The sequence below is a fragment of the Girardinichthys multiradiatus genome, chromosome 4 (assembly GCF_021462225.1).
Source record: "Girardinichthys multiradiatus isolate DD_20200921_A chromosome 4, DD_fGirMul_XY1, whole genome shotgun sequence".
In the NCBI taxonomy this organism is placed as follows: Eukaryota; Metazoa; Chordata; class Actinopteri; order Cyprinodontiformes; family Goodeidae; genus Girardinichthys; species Girardinichthys multiradiatus.
In genome coordinates, this window is record NC_061797.1 from 36,780,113 (window position 1) to 36,804,395 (window position 24,283).

The 24,283-nt window shown below is 39.7% G+C and overlaps 1 protein-coding gene across 6 annotated transcripts; it reads right to left on the reverse strand.

Moving 5' to 3' along the window:
* Positions 1 to 618: 618 nt before the first annotated feature.
* rufy2 (RUN and FYVE domain containing 2) lies at positions 619 to 23,025 on the reverse strand. Of its 6 annotated transcripts, none has more exons than XM_047362852.1 (20): positions 22,878 to 23,025; positions 19,000 to 19,303; positions 14,922 to 15,095; positions 14,673 to 14,790; positions 13,228 to 13,329; positions 13,001 to 13,124; positions 12,461 to 12,525; positions 12,303 to 12,368; positions 12,140 to 12,209; positions 11,945 to 12,046; positions 10,656 to 10,772; positions 10,474 to 10,566; positions 10,301 to 10,375; positions 10,129 to 10,226; positions 6,061 to 6,180; positions 5,707 to 5,836; positions 3,816 to 3,919; positions 3,589 to 3,637; positions 2,267 to 2,347; positions 619 to 2,139 (listed from the first exon to the last, which is right to left on the reverse strand). In XM_047362852.1, exons 2-20 carry the CDS (start codon positions 19,073 to 19,075, stop codon positions 1,999 to 2,001), a joined length of 1,905 nt encoding a protein of 634 aa, XP_047218808.1. In that variant the 5' UTR covers positions 19,076 to 19,303; positions 22,878 to 23,025; the 3' UTR covers positions 619 to 1,998. The 6 variants fall into 6 exon arrangements, with proteins under 6 accessions (XP_047218808.1, XP_047218807.1, XP_047218809.1 ...); XM_047362851.1 differs by having other exon boundaries at positions 22,757 to 22,935; XM_047362853.1 differs by having other exon boundaries at positions 3,816 to 3,910; positions 22,757 to 22,934.
* Between the last annotated feature and the right edge of the window lie 1,258 nt (positions 23,026 to 24,283).

The window sequence follows — 24,283 nt, forward strand, 5'->3', positions numbered from 1 at the left end:
GTTTACTAGTAACCCACAGTCAGTAAAAATAAATGGTTAAAGTGTGAAATGGCCCTTTTTTAGTTTTGCTTTGGGTTCTCAGGAACTTACAAATCAAAATATTGTGGTACGATGTCATTAAAACATTAATCCATGTAGAACGTTTTTCAGAAATGTAGATTTTTATACTTCCGCAAACAGAATCAAGCCAAACCTTTTTCCATACAGTTTTCCATTTTTCATACAAAATAAAAGAGTTTGAAAATCTCAAGTGGAAAGATTTAGAAGCTATTGTGCAGGACTACAATTAAACTTGCAGATAGGAAAGGCCTTTTGTTTTTTTAAAGACAATTTCATCTGAATAATAAGGATAACAGGTTGTATTCAAATGCTGCACGTCCTGGCCTGTCCACCAGTACAGCCACAGACAGCTCTCAGTCAGCCTGAAACAGAAATAAACCGAACAGAAGACAAAAACACACTGTTGTTTTTTTAAACACTTTATGGAGGTCCAAAACAAAGCATTTTCCCCAGGCAATTATCCAGTTATCCTGATATAACAGGATGTTTTTTCTGGCAGGGATAGTCTCTGTTAGCTTTCATACTGCGTGACCCATGACTGGTAGAAACCCCCCCCCCCCCCCCCCCCCCCCCAAAAAAATGAGTTTTAAACTTTCCTTGTAAACCATGGAGCAGCACTGAAATGACTTTAACAGCTGACTTCAAGTTAACATCGATTGTTTAGACAAATCAATGTGCATAATTCACAGAAATTGAACATAAATACAAAAGATTTACATTTAATAAACTACATGATTGGCAAATACCTGCGTGTGCCATTAATGGTTCATCAACACAAAGAGATTCTGTTGCTCCTCTCGGTCCTCTGGGGAGGATCCACTGCATTAGTGTGGCTTTAATCTCAACTGAACAGCTAGTGTTGCTACTTTGAAATATTTCAAGACAGCAATTGTTTTCTTACAGAAATGTCTTTGCAACAGTTTGGAGAATACTTCAGCAACGTGAGAAACAGATGAATGGTATTTACTGTATTTACATTGGCTCAGATGGCACTATTATAAGTCTGGCCCAGTTTTAAAACTGACAAAGTTTGTGTCCAACAGGCCTTTTCTGTCCAACAGGACATCTGTCTCAACATGATTATGTTTATCTTCAGCAAGACCTGTTTTTACAGCTCAGATAATCCTTGTAAAAATATTTGCAGTCAATATTTTAACTGTAGGCGAGCATCTGTTTTGGATTTAAATTCAACCTGCCAGTTAGGATTAATACTAGTTTTGATTGCTTTAGGACAATTAAAGTTTGTTTTTACTTCACAAAATAAAGGTTCCCCAATGTGCAATAAAAAAAAATACAACAAAAAGGCACATGTCCTTGTGTACCAACTATATAATCTCATCAGTTTAGGTTTAAAGTTTGTCACGTGCATTATGACGATGGAGTAGTGAGAAAAACTGGGTTTGGTTCAGAAACCCATTTAGCAGAACCAGTCAGTGCAGTTTCACATTCAGGTCTTTATAAAGTTGGTCCTTCTTTCAGGTCCCAACTCTCTGATCACCACAACCAAAGACGAACAGCAGCGCTGCTGTTCCAACTCCATATATTACACTCCGTTATGTCTTTTAGAGTCTTCAAAACAATGTTTGACTTTTTAAAACCCTTCCCCTCCATGAATGCTGCCCCTGTATTTTTTATTTTCTTTGCTACAAATAGACACTTTTTAACTTCGTATTAGACAAGCCAGAAATAGAGCAGAGTCATTACTTCCCCTTTCCCTTGTTAGACTTTAGACTGTTGAAAAACTGCACAAACAGACTTGAAAGAAACATAGGAGATGGTGCTCATTCAGCCCGACAACATTAAAGAAACAAAAAAACTATGCATATAATCAGGATTTGTCGAAGTGGTCCACCCTTAGATGGGTCTGGTGAAGAGCTTGAGAGTAGATCAGTATCTGACTTTAGATGTCCTGGCAGGTGGTGGTGGTGGAGGTCCATCTCATGTATTGGAGGAACATCTCTGGAGGAGAAGAGCGTGGCAGGTGTCACAGACTCTGACTGGTTTGGGAGAGGCAGGCAGAGGAAGCTCGTTGTCAGAGCAGCTGTTGCAGAAAATCTCCCCACAGTTCCTGCAGTGGTGCTGTCAACAGAAGGTCAACTTTAATCTTAGAGCCCTCCTTCCTGTGACTTCAGTTTTCCGCTGGAGGCTAAATCTAAATGGCTAGAATGAAAAGGTCAACTTGTGGTTTTTACTCCAGAGTACTGACCTTTCGTCTTGAAATGGAAAACTCCTTCTCACACAGCTTGCAGTGAGTGGCATCTTTATCCTTCAACCACACCTGACCCCCCTGAAAGCAAACACCAGGCTGTTTACTTCACTTTACAGGTGCATCTCTATTTATCAGAATATCATTGAAAAGTCAATTCATAGTAATTCAATACAAGAACTAAAACTCTCATAGATTGAGTACACACAGAGTTATATGTGTTTATTTTTGTTAATTATGATGATTATGGCTGACAGTTAATGAAAACCCCACATTCAGTTCATCAGAAGACTAATAAAAAACAATTTCAACAAGGAAGTTTTAGCCTAATGTAAACTATTACTACATGTACTGTAATATGCACTAAGTACTCAGCCAGGGATCCTTTTGCCAGTTTGTTGGCCAATTAATTACAGTATCACCACTGACATTAAATCAGGTACTGGAACTTTTAGCAGTGTGGGCTGGTGCCAAGTCCTGTTGGAAAATGAAATCAGCATCTCCATGAAGCTCGTCAGCAGCGGAAAGCATGAAGTGCTCAAAGATTTTAGGTAGATGGCTGCACTGAATGTGGATTTGATAAAACACTGTAAAATAAAATGCACTCTACTTTAATCTTAAAAGAGGACTTTGGACAACTGAGCAACAGTCTAGTTCTATTTCTCCTCAGCTCAGGTAAGAAGCTTCTAACTATGGAGGTGTAACACAAGGAAAGGGACAGTTGTAGCCCATGTCCTGGGCACGTCTGTGTACTGTGGTTACTGAAGCTATGGCTCCGGGTTCAGTCCACACCTTGTGAACCTGAGCTTTGCTTCACCATCCTCTTAAGGATGTGATGGTGCTTGTCAACCGTTTTCTGCCATACTTTTTTCCTCCACTTAACTTTCTATTAGTGTGGTTGGATACGGCACTCTGAACAGCCAAATTATTTGGCAATAACATTTTGTGGCTTGCCTTTCTTGTGGAAGTTGCCAGTGACTGTCTACTGGACAACACTAAAAGTCAGCAGTCTTCCTTATGACTGCGTAGGCCAGAAAATGACCATGAACATTCCTGTATTAAAATTCCCTTTTTGTTGGTCGTATGTAATACTGTCATATTCTGGGAATCTGAATCTTTTTACTTGTATTTGCTGTAAGCCACAATCAATCAATTAATCAAAATGATCATTTATGAATGCTCTGAACAGATAAGCATGTCAATTGAATTACTAAAATAAAGACACTTTTCTGTGGTATTCTAATTTACTGAGTTGAACAATTATTGTGTTGCATTTTAGTTATTTAGTTAGTAAAGCTGGCTACAAAGGTCTGAGATTTCACCTGCAGGGCTTTGTTGGCTTCTTTGATGTCCTCAATCTTCAATTTAGACCTGATAGACAAAAAATATTTAAAAACTGTGGAAGAGACTGAAATAAAAAACTTTGTCTAAACAGTACAAACCATAAGTTGGTATAACTGGAGGTTAAGTTATCTTTAAATAACCTAACAAATCATCAGGTTGAAGCTGAGGGACGTGTTTGACAGAAAGCTGGTTAGAGTTTACATACTCGCTAAGTTTGGATCCGAGTTCCTCCAGAGCCTTTTCTTGGTCCTCGCAGATGGTCTTCAGCTGAATGTTTTCATCCTGAAGACGGTGGAACTCCTGGAAAAGCTCCAGTGAAAACGAAAGGAACGCTTCAGATCAGATCAACGTTCAGCAGACGTCAGTGTCTTTGAAGCATACACACTGTACGGTGCCTTGCAAAGGTATTAATAACCTTTCAACTTTTGGTACTATTTGTCACATAACCACAAACATCAGTGAAGCTTACTGTGATTTCTGTGATGGACAAACGAAAGTACTTAATAGAATTGAATAGAAATATCCTTTATTGTCCCACAGTGGGTACATTCAGGTGTGTCAGCAGCAAAGTAAAACAGCTAATGGCTAATACAAAATAAAAAAAAACTACAACAATGTCACAAGACTAAAAACTATAAAAATCTGAATCAAAGCAGAAGTCAAAATTAGAATAGAGGGGACATTAAAAGAAAAACCCACATCACAATAGAGAAATACTGTGCAGTTACAAACATGGCACACTCAGGTTAAATTAAAGTAAATGAAGTGTGCAACATAGTTGGGTGACCGGAAACCTACAAAAACGCATGTCTGGGCGAGAAAGAACAACCGTATATTCACAGAAAATAAGCGAACAACTGCGCAAACATCTGCATGGATGTAAAAACACGTATTGAGTTTGTTGGGAGCAGTGATGGTTACAAAGTCTAACAGCTGCAGGGAGGAAGGATATGCGATAACGCTCCATTTGCACCTAGTGAATTAGAGGTAAAATGATAGATGGTTGTTAAAATATTTCTTTGCAAAAACATTGTAGCGTGCAGATTTATTCCACCTCTTTTACTCCTTCACCCCAGTCCATACAACTACCCTCAGAATTCCTCAAATAAGCCATTTGAGACAAGCTGATCTGCTCCCTGAAAGGAAAGAGTATGGCAAAACTGTAAACCTACTACAGAGTGGATGTCCACTTAAACTGAGAGGCTAGGCAACAGGAGGATTTAATCCGAGATGGAGCAAAGAGGCTCGTTGTAACTCTGGAAGAGCTGCAGAGATCCACAGCTCTGGTGGGAGTATCTGTATAGAGGAATACTTTTAGTTGTGCATTCCACAAATCTGGCCTTTATGCAAGAGGGGCAAGAAGACGGCCATGTTGAAATAAAGCCATAATAAGTGTCGACTCTTCTGACCAGGCGACCCAGCAACCATTTTGAACACCAGGTAAGACTAAACGAAGCTGCTGGACTACATGCAAAACATTGTGTTGAGGAAAACTAAGACCCTGAACACACCACCCAGTGGCAAAACAGCATCATGCTGTGGTTATGATGTGGGGACGTGGAAACTGTCCACAATTGATCAGAAGATGAATGGAGCTAAATACAAGATATTCCTGGAAGAACACCTGTTAGAGGCTGCAAAATGCTTGAGACTGGGGCGGAGGTTCGCCTTCCAGCAGGAGAACGACGCTAAACATACAAACATATAAAGATATGACGGAGCGGTTTCAATCAAATAATATTTATGTGTTAGAATGGCCTAGTCAAAGTCCAGACCTAGATCAGAATAAGAATCTGTGGCAGGAATTTAAATTGTTGTTCATCTGAGCTTAAGTCACATTGAAAGGAACTGGCAAAAATAAATGTGTTCTGGTGGCAGAGGCGTGCCACAGTGAAAGGTGGATCCTTAAAATTTGACTCAATTTTTATAAAATAGAATCACAAATAGCAGGTTTCATTCTTCTTCCACTTCATAATTATGCACCATTTTCATAAAATGAAACATATAAAAGTTTGCAGTTGTTAACGTGACAAAATGTGAAAAGCTTTAAGGGATTTTAATACTTATGCAAGGCTTTGTGTTTTATATTTTCTCACCTTCTTCAGTCCATTGATCTGTAAGGCCTCTGTGCTGAGCTGAGAAACCATGTCTCTCTCTCTGTCCAGATCATTTTGTAACGTCTGTCTCCACTCCCTCTCAATCTTCAGGTCTGTCTCCAGCTGCTGCCTGAATGTCCAACGTAACCATAAGAAAAAAAAAAAAACACATCATAGTACTGCAGACAGATTCTTTACATATCTTTTTCAAACGGGTTGATTACTTAAATTAAAGACAGGAGTAATAAAATACATTATGTTGAGTATTTACTATGTCCAGAGGTAAATATTGTGTGGTGGGGATGCGATGAAAGTGTGCAGGTCTGACGCTCTCAGACAGTGGAGTTTGCTTACAGCTGCTTCTCTCTGTGCTCGATCTGCCGCTGCAGGCTGTCGGCCTTGTTGGCAAAGTCCAGCTTGAAGCGTCTGGACCCCTCCTCGGCGGAGCTGCGGTCCCTCTCTGCCTCCTGTAATCTGCACCATTATAACCAGGGGACAAACTCAGGACCATGGAGAGAAAAATCTGGGAGGCGTGTGCTCACGGGGAGAAAATAAAACAAACAGGGAAGTAAAATGATGGACGGGAGGATGGGTTGAAGACAACGCTTGTACTGCAGTAAAAGATGGGGTTGAAGTGAAGGCTGCTAAAAAGTAAAAGTGTGCTGTAGAGGGATGAGATTCGAACAGCTGTTTGAAGCTACAAAGTAATACATCCATGGAAAGAAAAGAGTGAAAAATAAAGTGAAATAACTGGTAGCCAAGTTCAGCTTTAGTGGCCAGTCAGAAATTCCTCCCATTCCTCTCATTTTATACACAAGGGCCTTTATGGATGGTCTGTTACAAAATTTATTTTCAGGAGGAGAAAACCCATAAAAACTAATCTGAGCAATCCAAAACAAAAAATATAGTTGACTTAAGGTCGTATACCTAAACTGGCAAATAAACTGCAGGTATTTCAGCAGCAAGCTGAATAAAAACTCCAGCCACAACCAGCACTTTCAAAACACTTTCATTTATTGATCACTGTGGTAAAAGATAACAGTTGTGAGGTTTAACTAGCAGAACTTGGTCTTTATTTCTGCCTAAAAATCCAAAGTTTTATAAACATGTAAGTTAGAATAGTCAGAAGGATTATTTTTAATATACTGTATATCACAGAAGTCAGTCAATATGCCAAAAACAAGAACAATGCAGATTTTTACAGCTCTGTTTCTGCACACAATATTTCACGTCTGGGAATTTGACCCTGCAAAATTTTAAAATATATTCTGCAATGTGTCTAAAAACTGAATTAACTCTTACAGAAACTTTTACTACAGACAGCTTGAGAGTGAGGTCAGGAGGGACTGATTGCAGGCACAGACGGGGTCGTCACAGCCACTTTGAAGCAGGTCAGGAGGTGCAACACATGCAGCACAAACCAGCAACAGATCTGAAGCACAGGGCTGCACAAACACAATCCTGTCTGACAGCATGTCTGCTCTGAAATCCTCCCTGACTGACTTCTGGATACCATGAAAAGTTGACACACCTCTTGAACTTTTTCACATTTCGTCACTTTACAGCCAAAAACCTCAGTTTATTTTACTGTGATTTTATGTGAAATACCAACACAAAATAGCACATTTGTGAAGTGGAAGGAAGCGGATTCAGGGTTTTGTGATGCATTAGTTCCCTCGTGGTGTAGTGGGGTAAGTCTGCATCTTTGTTACGGGGGAAATGGATTCAACTCCAGGTTGTGTCAGGAAGGGCATCTGGTGGAATAACTTTGCCAAGTCTGAGTGCAAGTTGTACTGATCTGGTCTAGCGACCATTAAACAAGGGAGCGGCCGAAAAATCGCCTCCTCCCTCTACAGCTGGTTTTAATCTTTGACTGTAGCTGCAGACTTCTAGGATTTTGCTGTATCCATTTCACGCTGACAAGTTTCCCTGTTCTTGATTCAAATAAAAAGCATCCCCACAGCATGACACTGCCACCACCATCTCCATGCGTCACCATTGGGATAATGTTTTAAGGACTTTGATTTCTCTCCACAGGTTTTTGCATGTACTGCAAAAAGCTCAGTTTAGTCTCATTAAACTTATAAATCTATTTTCAAATGATGAGTTAACCAGTGCTCTGTGGGATTAACAAAACCTGCTGTGTTCCCTGGTCTTCATGATGTTCTCTACAAATCTCTGAGGCCTTCACAGAACAGCTGGATATATACTGACGTTAAATTACGGACTAATTACCAACGAATTCTGTGTCTTCTCAAGGCGATTGTTTGCACTGGATTCCTTTCATGGGTATTGGATTAAAGTGGACTGAGTTCAAATGCACGCCACACTTTTTAGATCTGTTTTGGTGGAAAAGGTGAAAACCATATATCCATTTCCTTCAATTTCTTATTTACACACAACGTTGTGTTGATTTGTCACATAAAAATCACACAAAGATTTCTGAAACTTTTACTGTAAATGTAACAAAACGGGAAAAAAACAAAGTAGATGCCGCTCTGTGACTGCATTAACATCACTATTCTGACAAAACGCTACAAATGACTCACCCTACTTTTGGTGTTCCCACTTAATAACAATAAAAAAGACCCAATGATTACACTTCAAACTATCTTACTGCATATAAACTGACCACTGTTGGAACTGAGTGTGTTGCACATGTGACTGAATATATAGGTAGTGTATAATTCATTTAACTGGCATTTAATCAACAATCAAACAGTTCTCTGGACGCAACATCATTAAACCCGTCTCAAATATCACCATGAATCTCAGGACCGTCTCAGGAACTGAACCAAACATCTGTGTTTTACCCGATTCTGCTGTGCCTCTCTGGCCCCTAAAACCATTTCATTATAGTGAGTTAAATAACAGGAATGTTGTTCAGAGTTCAGTGAGTTATCGGTGCGAGCGTGTCCTCAAAAGGAGATGTCTTTGACCAGCTTGTACTGGTGCTCTGTGTCTGTGCTGGCACACTTAACAAATGACATGGCAAGTGTTCTGGTCTGGCTGAGCAGATCTTTATCGCTGCACAAGGGGAGCAGGAACAGAAACCAGGGGGCGGAAATAATAAGACGTTGAGGTTTCAAGCAAAGCAAAATGAATGGGATGGGATAAATGAGATGAACAGAAAGGAGGGAAGAGGGAGGAAAGAAAGGAAGAAAGGATGTCAATACATCAGTACGCTAATGCGGCCTCGGTTACACTGAACAGTTTGGTGACTTTTCAAGACAAGCATGACGTGTTAATGAGACATTGGTTCCTAAAAGTCAGAATTTAGGCTGCATACAAGTTTTCACTGGAAATACTGGAGAAGAGGCTGGGAGGTGAAGGAGGGAAATGTGATGTAGAAAAACAGATGAGCATACCTATATCTCACAAAATCTGACACTTTTTGAGAACATTACTATCATGAAAGATTCAAATTTGAAAAACCACACAAATTGCATTGAAATGTAAGTTATCTCCCACATTAGCTGGTAAGTTCTCATCTCATTTATCCCTTTTTTAATTGGAGAGTGAGAGTCTAAACAGAGTCTGTGTCCTGCACCGCCTGCCTGCATAAACCTGTGGAGCAGCACACTCAGAACCAATCACAGATAAGATGGAGACTTAACCGATGGGGAGAGGAGGGGAGGGATGGACTGTGTGGACTCTGAGAAAGCGAGCGAGGAGAAAATCGTTGAATCATCAACAAACCAGCAGGCAGCTAAATAATAACATTTTAACTTGCATGAAAATATCAGCAGTTTATCTTTTCACAAATAAGCCATGACAGAGGGCCGGGTTTCCACAAGGACATCACTCATTAAATCCTCATGTATAATATCATCTTCTCCCTTATTTCACACAAATAGTGCAATCACCCATTTTTTTTTAGTTAAGGGGTTTTAATCTTTTACTGTAGCTGCAGGCCTGCAGCAAAGGTGACATAAACCTGACATAAAGTCAGATGTAATTCTGTCAGGTATCAACAACGTGTGAAATGCATCTTGGTTCCTTGGGGAAACCCTGAACATTGAGTGAAGTAAAAGATGGTCTAAATAAACTGTCCACATTTTCTTCCCTACTTCTCTTCAGCATGGATATATCCCAACCAACTAGTGCCTTTATAATGCTCTCACGTTTTACTAAGCACTCTTAGTAAAGATGCATGCAAAGCCTTCAAAGAAATTCACTTTTATGGGAGCAGTGTTATCGCACTCTTAAAATTGTAGAAACATTCAAGCATTAAGGTGTACTGGACCAGGTACACATCCTTAGGGGGCGTGGACACAGGCCTTCGAGGACTGGACTTTGACACCTCTGTACTAAGTCAATAAAGGAAACATCGAGGTGGAGAGGACCTGGTATGGCACATGGCACCAATGCATTTATTAAAGAGGTGTGATGTGCGTCTACAGGCAGGGGAGAACATCTCACCTCTGTTCCAGCTGCTTCATGGTGGCATTGATCTGATTCGTCTTCTCCTCCAGGCGGCTGATCACGTCGTTCTTCTTCTTCATCTCCTCGTCGGATGACTAGGTGGGAGAGAAAGAGTGGCTTTCACACACAGGAGTGATTATGAAGAGGGTGAGCGTGTTTGGGCCATTACCTGCATCTTCTGGTACATTTCTACATTGATGGCTTTCACCTCATCCAGTTGATGCCTCAGTCCAATCAGTGTGTCCTGTTCGTTGAAAAAAAAAAATAGAAGTCAACACAATCCCCCTCCATAATCATCATTATTTCCCATTAGATTTATAGAAACCAGAATTCTGCCTTAACCTGTTTTTCATGAATATCTTTTTCCAGAAGCTTCATGGCCAGCTCCATTTCCTGTTTCATCGACACCTGTGCAACCAGCTCATTCTCAACATCCTGAGTATGGACAGAAAACACATGTGATCTGATGTTTGAGTCCTTTTTTACACATTTTACACATCCATTACACACACCCCGAGCCTGACCTGTCTGAGCTGGCACTCCTCTTTCAGCTGCCTCCTGGCTTCATTGTACATCTCATCCAAACCATGACGTGACTGTTTGTAGGTGTCCCGCTCCACTGACGCGTCGCCTTGAGTTACCTGAATAAATAACATTGGCAGAAAATACATCATGTCAGACTTGTTCCTTCTTAGTGTAACCAAATACTCTTAAAAATTGCAGTGTTTGCACATTTCACTGCTCTGACCAAGTCCTCTCCAGAAGGCCTCCACCATGACATCAGATTGATCTGAAATAATATTCTATATTGCTGATGATGTTCCAGAGATCGACAAGTCGTTTTTATTTTGATACATAATATTTCATGTCAAAAAGTGCTCTTTCAAGCAAATGATGCTATTCAGGCTAGTGAAGAAGTAAATGTTTTCAAATTGATGCATTCTTGGGTTTGTTTGCCTAAAATTATAACATGTTGGTAACCTTGAACAAGTAGCTGCAGCCAGTAAGATTTTATTATCCAGGTTTTTTTAAATCTCTCTCTTTGAAAAAGTAAAAAAAAAAGACCTCAAGTAGACTGTATTTTTAGCCTTGCTTGTGTAACGCGCCATGAACACACATTTTTCTGAATTCCTCTGGTGTGGTGGTCGCCGCCTGATGACATCACAGTGGGCAACTTCTGCGAGCTCTCTAATCCTGCCTCAGAGAAGAAACCCAGCACCATCACAAGCTTGCAAGCATGACCCACTTGTTTAAGATCCGATTTGCTAAAACATGTTGTTTTTAATGCATAATATTAACATATAAATTACCCATTATCAAAGAAGCAACCTTTAAACAGCAAACACTAACTTCATCCAATTATAATTTCAAATATGACAATTTATTATTTATTGTTCCTATCTTGAAACCAACAGTGGAAAATCGATTCAATCCCAACTTTGCTGCCAGTTGTTAGAGTTGGCAGATATTGCCAGGTGGAATTTATTATTAACAGAAAACTACACCAATCTTATCATACTTTTTACTTTCTGAGGCGTTAATTGCCTATCCCTAATATAAATGACATTGCTTTCTGTGTGGTATGCAAGTCAATCAGAATGACAATCAATAAATATGAGACTTATAAGATCACTAATATATCTTATATGAGCACAATTTTGACACAAAAAGATAGTTAAGCAGCCTTATCAAGTGGTATATTAGTGTAGCCAGTTCATGGTAAAAGCTAAAAATATTTTAGTTTTGGCTTCAGTTTAAGCTGCAATAAGAAAGGACATTTTTCATTTTGGTTTGTGAATGTGTTGCAGTTTACCTCCAAATGTTGTTGTGCCTTCAGCAAAATCAGGTTGTTTTCACCCCTCAACTGCTGGTTTTCTTCCTGCAGTTTGATGATGTTGTTCTTGGCTATGGCTAGCTGCAGACACACACAGTTCAATAGTAATAAAGCTCACCCTGACACTTCATTTCTGGAGTTTCGACTTGGAGATTTTGTTTTTGTAGCCCCCACCTCCTCTATGAGCTTCGAGTTGGACTTCTCTAGTGAATCGACTCTGCTCTGAAGACCATGAACCGTGGAGCTGCACAGAAAAACACAAATAAAAACAAACTTTTTTTGTTTGTTTTAAATTGGACTTGCACTAAATTTAAGTTGTTTTTGAAGAAAGCCTTACTTAAGTTGCCGGTTCAGTTCTTCTACGTAGTTCTTCTGATCCAAGATGGATGCTATCTGGCTATTCCTGTTGTCATGGAAACAGAAAAAAGAAAACAGCTGTGAATCACATTCGGAGGCAGACACCAGCTGCATGAATCAGTGAAGAGATGGCTGCACCTCTCCTCGCTCCTGTAATCATCCATGTCATTTTTCAAATACATGGAAAAGTCAATCACTCCGACCTGAAAGGAAAAGACAAATAGGCAAATAGTCACTGAAGAGTTGAAGTACTTAGAAAAAAAGCAGAGACAGCAGACCATACATTGAAATACATAAGTCATTGTATTCAGATCATTCAAATACAAGATTTCAACAGCAGCTGGACTATGCTTTACTATATATCCCAGCCTTAGTTAACCTGGTGTGAACATTAGCTGAGCAGCATTTTCGAAACACTGACGGGAACATATCTGCTCATTATTGGCATAAAAAAAAAAACAACACACCACCAACCTTTCTCCCTGCCTAATGGCAAGATAAAGCCACTTCAATACATCCAGGATCAGAAAGGTTTTATTGATCCAAGTGGAAATACTTTTATTATGATCACTCATCCTTTTTTTAGTCGGGTTAACACACTATTTGCAGAGTTAACGGTAAATGGATGATGTGAAAGTATTATTTTCACTGTGTGATGGTGTTTAAAGCCTCGGTTACCTGAGAGTCCAAGTCCTCGCCTTTGACACACAGGTTAGCATCGATGACGTTCAGGCCCACCAGCAGGCCCACAATCACCGCTCCCTCCTCCTCCAGCATCAGCGCCGAATCCTCGTAAAAATCACTGAGTGTGAAGATGCAAGAGATTGTCACGAGGTGCCTTTACCCTAACACAGCTTTCAAAATACAATGAGCAGACTGGGGTGTTTTCTTTGTCTTGGGTGTACCTGAGGAGGTCTTTTCGAGTGATGAGGAGTCGCAGGTAGTCGGCCAGCCGTTTCTGCATAAGTGCCAGACGAAGCCATGCCCTGGCTCTGCCCAGAGGGGTCCTGCAGAACACAAAGTTGTTCTGGGTCATAATATCTTTGTGCTGACACTGTGATTGGACACTTCATCTGACCACTGATGTAAGAAACTTAAAACCAAAAAAATTAAACTCTACATATCTAAGAATCCATTGTTATTGTTATACAGGTGCATGTTAATAAATTAGAATCTCATCAAAATATTAATTTTTAATAATTCAAGTTGAAAATAAAACCCTGATATTATATAGATTCAATATACACGGCATGATATATTTAAAGTGCTTTATGATTATAGCTTATTGCAAATGAAAATGCAAATTTCTGATCAGCAGACATTAAACAATATAAACAAAATTTAAAAACAATAATAATAAAAAAATATTTTATGCAGACATTTTATGGTGCAACTTTACAGTTTTCCAGCAGACAGTCACTGATACTGCCTGCAAGAGGGTAAACCCCAAAGGGTCATTCCTATACAAGCTGGCTGTATCCCAGAATATTAATTTAAAATTGAGTGTAAGGAAAATGTGTGGTAGAAAAACAGTGCAGGGTGCTAACCCTGAATCTGATGCAGCATCAGAAGCTGCACTAAGGAGAAAAATCACCTTCTCATTAGCTGTAAGCCGTAATAAAATTAATTAAATATTACTTTGTGTATAATAATTCTATATCATATATAATTTTCACTTCTTTAATTGAGTAACTGAAATAAATTAACTTAATTAAATTAACTAAATATATTCTAATTTAATTTATGCATGCTCATCTCTGCACAGATTCTCTGTATTATAACATTTTTTTTGTGTTTGTAGCCTCTAGCGCAGAACCATATTTCATCAGCCTTTTCTTAACGTTGGAGTGTGCACCGCTTTGCTGCATGTCTTTCAGTCTGACTCAGCGCCACCAAAAGGAAACAGACTGCGCTTTTGGCAGACAAACACACAAATGTTCCTCATTTTGCTGGATTGGAGAAACAATTAATATTTCTTACTTGGTTTCCTGTCTGGAGAATTATTGTCCACATCTTTCAACTTTCAAATGCACTCAGGTAAAAAAATAAGCAATAAATGCATTACTTGTATAAAGGAAAAACATATTTAATTTAATTGAATTATTTAAACTAGCCGTTGCTTAATGCTGACAATGATTTTTACTTCTGATGGTAGCATGACTATTTTTTGGTTGTCTGTAGAAAAGAGCAATAGAGGAAGAAAGAAGTGAAAGGCGAAGTGAAAGTAAATAACACACAGGTACTTCCCTGAGCGGGATCAGGTCACCATCTCCTGTAACACCTGTTTGTTTAACTGCTGCAGATCAGCCCAATGAGACCAAACAAGCGTGTGCAGGAGTTTAATCCTTACTTGAGCCCAGGTAGGTCTCGTACAGAGGCAGAGATCTCTGATGCTTCCGGACACAGCTTCTCCACCAGCTCCAGAGGACCCCACAGAGACTTGTTGAAACCCAGGAAGGACTTCTTCACTGGAAAAACAGGGGGAAACTGCTCAGACATGCATATGTGCAAATGAATGAGTGAGAACTCTGTTAGGGCGGGTAGATGAGACAATTTCCTAGCCTACACAAACATATCTAAAGGATCCTCCTTTACTTACCTCGGAGGCCGTGTTTCAGACAGTGCTCCATGACCACAAAGAACTGCTGGAGAGGTGGGTAGTCTGAGTCCAGCGTCCGTCCGAAGCTCAGAGCCGACTCAATCAGGCCTTTGATGCTGAGCTTTGCCATGTTCAGTAGGTTGGCCCGCTCCATGGCCATGGGGTCACGCATGGCTGTGGGGAAAGAAATCCCCTCAGTAGACAGTTAAAATATATTGGCTTACATTTTACTACTCCGAAACGCTGACATGAACGCAACCAACCAGTATCAAGGTATAACATTTTTTAAAAACCTATGGGTGTGCATTTTGTTTGGAATTTAGCATAACATTCTGATTTTGCCTTCAAACGATCTCAATTGCTCGGCATATTTGGGTATGCTCCTATTTTATAATGTCTGATGCACAGTTCACCCTTTTCAAAGGCTGAACCCACGTGCTTATGGTGGTCGTGCTGAAAGGTCAGCATAGGTAAAGATGGCAGGAAGTGAAGAGGAGAAGCGACTAAGCGTCCCGTTGTTAACACATGGTCTGTGACCACCTTCTATGGCCACTGCAGCAGTATTTAGGAAACCAAAAAAAGGTACAGTCTGTTGATTTCTGTGGGAACACAAACACATGGATAAATGCATCATGATATGCTACTACATGGCGTCTGCAAAAGTGCCACCCATCAATCCTTTAAAGATGATGCCGTTTTAAAACTACAGCTGATAAGATACCACAGCAGATAGATTTAAGAAAAAGGTTACTATAGTAGCTAAATAATTCATGTTGATCCGACAAATGTAAGCATATTAAATATATCGAGTCAACTTGAGCTTTGTACTGATTACCTACAACAGATTTTGGCCTGCTAAACTGCTGAAATCCCTGCTTTTAAGTCAAACTTTCTTAAATTAGATACTTTCCATTGAGCTAGCAGTGGATAATGTGACAAAAACATTTTCAATGAAACCAGTTTTAGCAGAAACTGGCTCATTGACTTAAAATTAAATTGATTTAAGAAGCAATAAGTGAATGAATGTACAACTCTCTGATGTAACTTAAAAACATTTATTTTGTAAATCTGGACATATTTAAGACTTTTAAGGCTACAAATTGAGAGTTTATTTTTAGACTTATTAGTAGCCTGGAGAGGTTGGAGATGGTGCGCCACCAGTGATCTTCCTGGGTAGAATATGAACTGTGAAAGGAACATGTAAAGTGTTTATGACCAGCGTAACCGTCTGAATTAAGCAAAGCCGTCTGAAGACCAAAACATATTATAGCAGTTAAAGTGCACGCTATTTTAATAATTTTTAAAGCGCCTTGTTTTCCATTTAGTTGGTTACTCTGAACAGAAATGCTTTACATATTCTGTTCTCAGCAGGAGTTTAACACAGGAAGATCATCGGTGGCGCACCGCCACCTATCTCCATTTACTGTGTAATCAATCATTGGCTTCTGTGTAATTATATCCACACAATAGGAACTTGAGGATAGTTTTAAGGTACACGATTATGATGCTTTGGTCTGGGCCCCTTTCTTCCTCGCTGTTAGCTTCAGGCTCCGGGACCCACTGAATTTATACTGAACGGAAATGCCAGGAGATTTATCTACTGCAAGGGTGCTTATAACCGTTCCACAGAATATCCTTTAAAAAACCCTGACCTATCCCTTTAAAACCAACCATAATATCATGGCCCAGAGCAGTTTAGTTTGAGAATGCATTTATGCAACATTGCAATCAACTGCTTTATGATTTTTTTTTTTCCAGTAAAGAAAACCTCCAGGGCCTGACCCTGTGATCACCTAAGGGTGATCTGCTTTTAAATGCTCCACACGTGGAGGTTTGAGTTAATGTGTAGCCAAACACCGCCAGAGGATAGAGCAAAGTCAGGAGGCACTGTTGCCGCAGCAAGTTAGCATGGAGGCAGACATTTTTCTGCAGGTGACTGAAGCACAGGCAAATGGCTTTTGAAGCACTGAATGAATGTGACTACTGGTTTCACTGTATGCATGGTTCTAATGTTGATCAAAAACTGTCAGAAGTCAGAACACAAACGCAGCTGCAAGCTTTGGGCTACAACACATAATCTAACATAAATTTGAGCATTTTGTAAGAGGAAACTGCCGAAGAAATTTACATTTTAGCTAAATTATAACAAATATCAACAAAAGTAGAACAGTTTCACATTGTGTTACATTTCAGTCAGAAACCTCAATGTATTTTAGGGTATTTTATGTGATAGACTAACAAAAAGTAGCAGATATTCATGAAGTGGATGCAAAATGATCCATGTTTTACAAATAAAAATCTAAAAAAGCACTCTGAAATCCTTAAACAAAACAGTGTGACACATTGTTATCTAAATAGTGAATCTTATCAAAGTAAGGACCCATATTACTTGATCTGGTTCATTTTAAAAGCAAGTTTGTGGTAAAACAAAAAAGGGTGACAGCTACCAGTTTATATTTAGCAGAGCGAGTGAGAAGGTAAGAGATGATGCTGCTGAGAAAATAAAGACGCCAACTGCTGAGTGGACAGAGTTGGGAGGCTTTTGTAGTTTAGACAACTGAATGACAGAGCGTGGAGTGTGTTAACCCCAAGGGAACTCATTTCTAAATGCATCCGTGCATCATGTGAGGCCTCGGGTTAGAAAGCTGCGTGCATCAGTGCAAACAGAGGAGGATGCATGAGTGTGGAACATTGATTGGTCGCACTATGGTGGAAACTACATACAGCAAGAGAGAGAACTGGGTCTGATACACTGTTTCATTTATCACACCAGCATATTACTACCAGCATACTGTACCTTGGACAGTCCAGTCCCCAGGAAGGGAAGTCCTGTGTTCCGACACTTTGGGAAGGACATGAATGCTTCCTGAAATGGTCTCTGATGCTTTCCTGGCTAAAGCGAAGATAGGAGCCTGCCATCGCCCGTCTACCACACCACCTCCTCTCACTGTGCTGTTCGCCTTATCCCCTGCACCTGATTTCTCCTCCTGTAGCCTCAGTATCCCGAACACCTGGCCTTTCTCTTTGCTGCTGTCCGCCTCAGACAGAGACAGGTCGTGCTCCGCAGCAGCAGATGCCATGTTCAAGGGAATATTATGCAAGCTAGCTGAGCGCCTTGATGCAAAAAAAAAAAACCGCACAAATTATCCAGATTCTTCGCCGTTAGTTAGCTAGCGATTTAGGCACAGCATAGTAATAAAATGTCCGGGATCCCACCGGTTAAATGATGGCACTGGTTTAACCAGAAGAATCAGCTGTCAACAAAAGTTACACCGCTCCCGGGCGTCAAACATGCGTCAGTTTTCCTACATGATGAGCGCCAGGGCCGGCTGTTACAGCGCAGCAAACAGGTTCTCATAAAGGTTTTATTTTCCGTAGATCTCGGAGGTGTACAGATTTGTTTACACCCAGCAAACCTAACCGACAGTTGGCGTCTCAATGGTCCCGCTGCTGCACCCTGTGAGGAGGCGGCGTCAGGAGGCCCACGAAGCTCACAAAAGGCAGCAACCAGCACTACGTAATGATTTTACAGGCTGCTGCTAGCCTGCCGCCCCCTACAGCTGGAAGTGTGAACTGCAGGGTGTAGCTGAAAGAGGGTGGTACATCCATGAGTTATGGTAACTTCATTCAGGATTTTCCCCTTTCAATTGAAATTTATTAGCTTGAAAACATAAATCTTACAGAGTTCTTAGCACGTTTAGACTTTAAAATATTTACTCTCAACTAGATGAACACTATAGATATAAAAAAGGCACAAAGCATTTTTTCCCCTCACTGTCTCACATTAAACCAAACTAAACGTTTCCTGTTTTAGGTCAGTTACAATTACCAAAAAATATTTTTCTTTGGTATTTGCCAGAATAATTAGATATTTCTTTAACACAAATGTTTTATTACTTTCTTTAAAATCAGCAATGTACATGTATTTCCCCAGTACTTTGCACCTTTTCATTTAAACAGACTGGTGTGTGATCTAATGAATATCCAAAAACATGAGTGTGGTATTTTTGTGGGGGGTTTTTAGTTGTTAAAATAGAACAGATAAGGTCAGTCTTTTAAATTTAAACCTTGGGCCTACCTTGGTTGTAAGCTAAGCGCTCCATGCTCTCACTGTGAGTGATGCCCCAGCGATGCAAACTCTGAGGGGAGTACATGGTGAGCGGGATAATTGTCTGCCCACTACCTCGATGAAAGGTGACCCTGAGTCTCGAAGCCGTATGTTTTGAAGTGGATTTTGCAGATCTACTGCTGGCCAGTGAGGTTTTGTTGTTTGTTTGATATCCCAGACGACCCTTCCTTCCGCACTGTGGTGGATCGTATTGTTGCAGTCCAGTTTGGTCAGGTTTGTCTTTAGACTCTGGGTGTGCTCAGCAGGGATGAATCTGTGATAAAAAGCAGACAGTTCAAATTGATCTAAAAAGCACAGGCTGGAACAAAAGAAGCCACACTGCAGATTTGGATAATGTTGGCTTGTCTGATGGATTAAAAAAAACACAGATTGATCTCATGTGATCAATTTGTTAAAATTTTATAAATGAATAAAAACTGACAAAATGACAGAATGTCTGGCTATCAGGCTGCTATTGTTCAAAGTAACAGAAATGATTGTGTATTATGTCCATTTTCTCTTATCCATAAAAACACACATCCTTTACAATCATGCTCCTATTTCAGGTAATTACTAGAACTATTTTCTAATAAATGGCAAACAAAATAAGTCCGCAATATAAATATGACTTACTTTTTCTTTTCATAGTAATTTATCCAGTAAGTCTCCACTTTGCAATAAAATGGCTAAAACCCTCCAATTCCTCCAGCAATCCAGTAAATTCACAATTTAACAGAGTCTTCTGTAAACTATGTGACAAAGCCCTGTGCTACTCTTCCTCTGCTGTGGTTTTCCTGTTCTCTCCCTCTCTAATCACTTAAGGCTGACCATAGATCATATGACCACTTCAGTACACATTTGTGGCTCTTAAGCTGCTCCTGTACTCCCTGTGTCAATTTCCTAAAAAAGCATTTTGAAAAATAATTATTGCATTCACTTTAGGTTATCTAACATGCTGGCCTGTATATATTTATTATAAATTTGACAGCTTCATTTTTTCAACCTTCCACAGGAAGAATGAACATTTACTTGTTGGCTAGAGGCTTAAAGGAAGAAATAAGGCTTACACCACCCACGTTTTTCTTTACAAACCCTTGTTCAAACATAATGAGATCTTGGTAGCTCCTCTAAACTGATAACAGGAAGCCTTTAATAAACTACAACTATCTCAGTAAATAACCCTACCACACAAGAGATGTGACAACATCCTATACACATTCATATTTGCCCTTTGCACAAAATTACTCCCACGCACTTTAAATTTAATTCTTAGGCAACTTATTTGAGGAATAGCAGTGATTGAAGCTAATAGCCAGACTTTTCTGTTAACCAGACTCAACTTAGATATTTCTATGGCCCACAGCATCAATGGTCATTATGGTCAATTTTTCTTGTTTATTTTCCTTAGTCAGTCATTTTCTACCACTTATTCCATAGTGGGTCGTGGTGGAGCTGGTGCCTATCTCCCGCAGTCTATGGGTGAGAGGCGGGGTACACCCTGGACAGGTCGCCAGTCCATCGCAGGGCAACACACAAACAACCATGCACACACTCACACCTAAGGGCAATTTAGAGTGACCAATTAACCTAACAGGCATTTCTTTGGACTGTGGGAGGAAGATGGAGTACCCAGTGAGAACCCACACATGCACAGGGAGAACATGCAAATTCCATGCAGAAAGACCCCTGGTTGGGAATTGAACCCAGGACCTTCTTGCAGCAAGGCAACAGTGCTACCAACTGCGCCACCATGCAGCCCATTATTTTCCTATTTTGTTGAAATACATAAATTATTCAAGATAATATCTACATTTCAAAAACCAAATTCCCACACATAGGCCTTTGGTGACTTTACATATCATATTAGACAACAAATCAAATCCATCCATTTGTATTTCTTGTTTTTTCTGCCTGTATTCTGATGTTTTTAATCAAATTTCTTCTTCAAAGGTGTTTGTGTATTTCACACAGCAGTGGACGTATGTTTGAATCGTATCTGAGAGCACTCTATAGCTTTCACTAATATTTGGCAAAGTAACAGAGTTAAAGCAGTTTGTGAAGAGATGCGGGGCAGACTGGAAAGAAGTTGGAATGCTTCAGAATCTATGTGGATATGTGTCAAAAGTTGCCCGTCCACATTTTATCTCTGTTGTGACTTCTTGTTGGTTCTGTTGTTCTTTTTTTTTGTAAGTCTCTGAACGTTGCACAGAATCCTGGATTAGAGTCATAATGAGGTGCTGAATAACCAAATAAAATTGGTTCCAACATGTAATGTTTCCTTTCAATCACTTTTTAAACTTCTAATTAATCATGGATTATTATCAAAGCTTCTCTTAATTTCTAAATTAACAAAATAATATCAGTCATATATGAAGTACGTTGACATAATGGCAGAAATTCAGACAAGACTTAACACTTTACGGTCATAAAAACAATATAATTTTTGCATTGGAAAATAGGTTGTTGTGTTGCAACAACCGTAAACTGCATCAGCAACTCTTTGTAGTACTTAGTCAAATGCAATTCTTGTGGATAAAAGGCCATATCTGTTGTGTTTGTTAACACCACTCTAACAATATCTCTATACAGTTACTATGTTCAAAGGAAATGCATATATTTAATAAGCTTAATAAAGACCTACGATTAATAGAGACCTTCATTGCTGTCATAATATAATATATATTATAATAATCTAAAATGTGTTGCAGTGCAAAAATGCAAAAAGTGGAAGCAAACAAAAAATGCATACATCTGATATTAAATATATTGTCTAATATTATTATGCTAATTAAAATACACAATAAGTAACTAAGTAGATAATGCTAGTGGATTGTATGTAGCAGATAAGCTATAGTAGAAAATGATAAATGATTGTAATAACCAGTTTGACTCTGCATCATGCCCTCCCCTGAAATAGAGGGTAAACAAATGAAGAAGGAATTGCTACTTAAATATTTCTACATGTAATAATAAAAAACAAATAGAAAAAAGGAATAAACTGAGTACTTGAGATTGTAAGTATGTATATGTATGTTTTTAAATACATCACTAAATAATAAATGGTTCATTATTCTTTTTTATCTTGACCTCCGCAGTTTAAAGTGTGGCCACTGCCTCTGTTTGTTACATAAACATTTATTAATGACACATGAATTAAGTTACGTATTTAACACATTGTTTATGTTTCAATTTTTATTCAGATATTGAACCACTGAAGCAATAATTGAATAATTGATTTTGTTTCGTGGCACTTCTGGCCCTCCATACACTGATTTCTGAACCACACCTACACATCCAACTACTCGACAACATGCCTGCGTTTCTATATAAAATATTTAACCTCTGACGAAACCACCTTCTAAATAACAGACAGCCAAACCAGCCAATCACCACGCTGTGCAGGAAGTTTTTTTTTTTAACCAATGGACGAGGGATGCTGTTTCATCGTAGTAACCAGCCTCTCACTGTGCAGCAACGCTGCAGATAGTGCTGTTATTTTAAATTACTCTACGACATACCGATTTAAATGTAATCATGATTCACACAGAAAAAGACAGTTTTATCAACACAAATGGCATCCAACATGATATAAATACTTAAAGTATTAAATAATTTGACATTATCTGTGTGAAAACTGAAATTTTGTCAACTTCTTGTATAATACTAAAACACCCTAACCTGGTGTAACTGAATACATGTGTGCTATTTTCCAGCGTCTGCATCTCACCTTAAAAGCACAGAAAAGAACTTCACTCATTCAATAGTATGGTAACTGTCAATGGCAGGCTTGATGTTCAGCAAAGCTGTAGTGCATTGGTCCAGTTGCAAAAGATAAAAGCAGTAATTACCAGCTCCCAGATGTCACTCTCAAAGCATGGGTGTCTAAATAAATCTGTCCGCCTATGGCTGCAGCGTCACTGAAGAGTTTCTGCAGCTCAAGAGGCAGTGAGCTGGTACATGCTCCGGGGATATCACGGACAGAAACCACAACCATCACCCCACACAGCACCCAATGAGAAGAAAGCGGGGAGGATGGGAGAAGGGAGGGGTTCGGAAAAAATATAGAGGGAGGAAGGCTTGTAGGGGGGAGAACTAGAGCAAAGAGGTGATGGGAGTGATGTTGACTTAAAGAAAAAACTGAGAAAACAGCAAGAGATGTATTAATTTCTTATATGGAAAGTCACAGGTAAGCAGAATGTTTGAATGAAATGTGTAAAGTGATGAATGAAAACACCACACCTATTACCAGTAGTGAGGGGAAGGAGAGGGAGGACCTTGTGAAGGCAGTGAATCGATTGGCTTGTTTTGAAGTGAATGACTGTGCAGCTAACAGAGCAGCTGGAAAACAGTTAATAAAATACCAGCATGCCTACTGAGAAAAGGCTGCAGAGACTTATGTACAAAGGCAAAAGTATTGACAGAACCAATAATTTTGAATTTTGATATTATTTTTTTACATCTATAAACACAGAATGCAGTTTTTTAATGGCACCATTGTCGTGGTAGACAAAGCAGAAAAGAGTTGTTAGTTATTGTAGACATTGCAATCCCAAAAAATAGCAATATCAAGAAGGAAGAACATGAGAAACACTAATGGCTCAAAGAGGAAATAGAGACATTGTCAAGGCCTCATTGGCACCACTGTTGACCTGTGTGATTAAGGTGTGACCCCTAAACTGCTAGAGTGACTGCAGGAGATTCTGGGAACAACCTTTAAGATCTTTGTCCAGAAGAGTGCAGTTCTAGGCACAGCTAAGATACTCAACGAACCATCAAACTCCCAGGTCTCTGAAGAGGATCCCCACTCTAAGTGGAACTACCCGGGTGGATAGGACAACTGGCAAGTTTTAATTTTTTTATTTAATTTTATTTTTACACACCCAAATCTCCTTGAACCGCCACTTTAACGTGGTGGAGGGGTTTGAGTGCTCAAATGATCCTAGAGGCTATGTTGTCTGGGGCCTAAATGCCCCTGGTAGGGTCTCCCATGGCATCTAGGTGATGGGTCAGACAAAGAGTGGTTCAAGAATCCCTCATGAAGAACAAAATATCGAGGCACGTGACGTCGCCCGGTACGTCGGAGCCGGGGTCCCACCCTGGAGCCAGGCCTGGGGTCGGGACTCGTCGGAGAGCGCCTGGTGTTTATAGTGGGGGCGGGAGACCGCTGACCTCGACTGAGGACATTATCGGGCGGTGGAAGGAGTACTTCGAGGATCTCCTCAATCCTGCCATCACGCATTCCATGGTGGAAACA

What these genes read in the sequence shown, in the direction of transcription:
- rufy2 (XM_047362849.1), bottom strand. Translation starts at nt 18,001, where the DNA reads ATGGCATCTGCTGCTGCGGAGCACGACCTGTCTCTGTCTGAGGCGGAC. An exon ending in CGAGACCTACCTGGGCTCAA is followed by an intron (nt 13,330 to 14,672) that starts GTAAGGATTAAA and finishes TGTGTTCTGCAG; the next exon opens with GACCCCTCTGGGCAGAGCCA. An exon ending in GCGAGGACTTGGACTCTCAG is followed by an intron (nt 12,526 to 13,000) that starts GTAACCGAGGCT and finishes TTTTCCTTTCAG; the next exon opens with GTCGGAGTGATTGACTTTTC.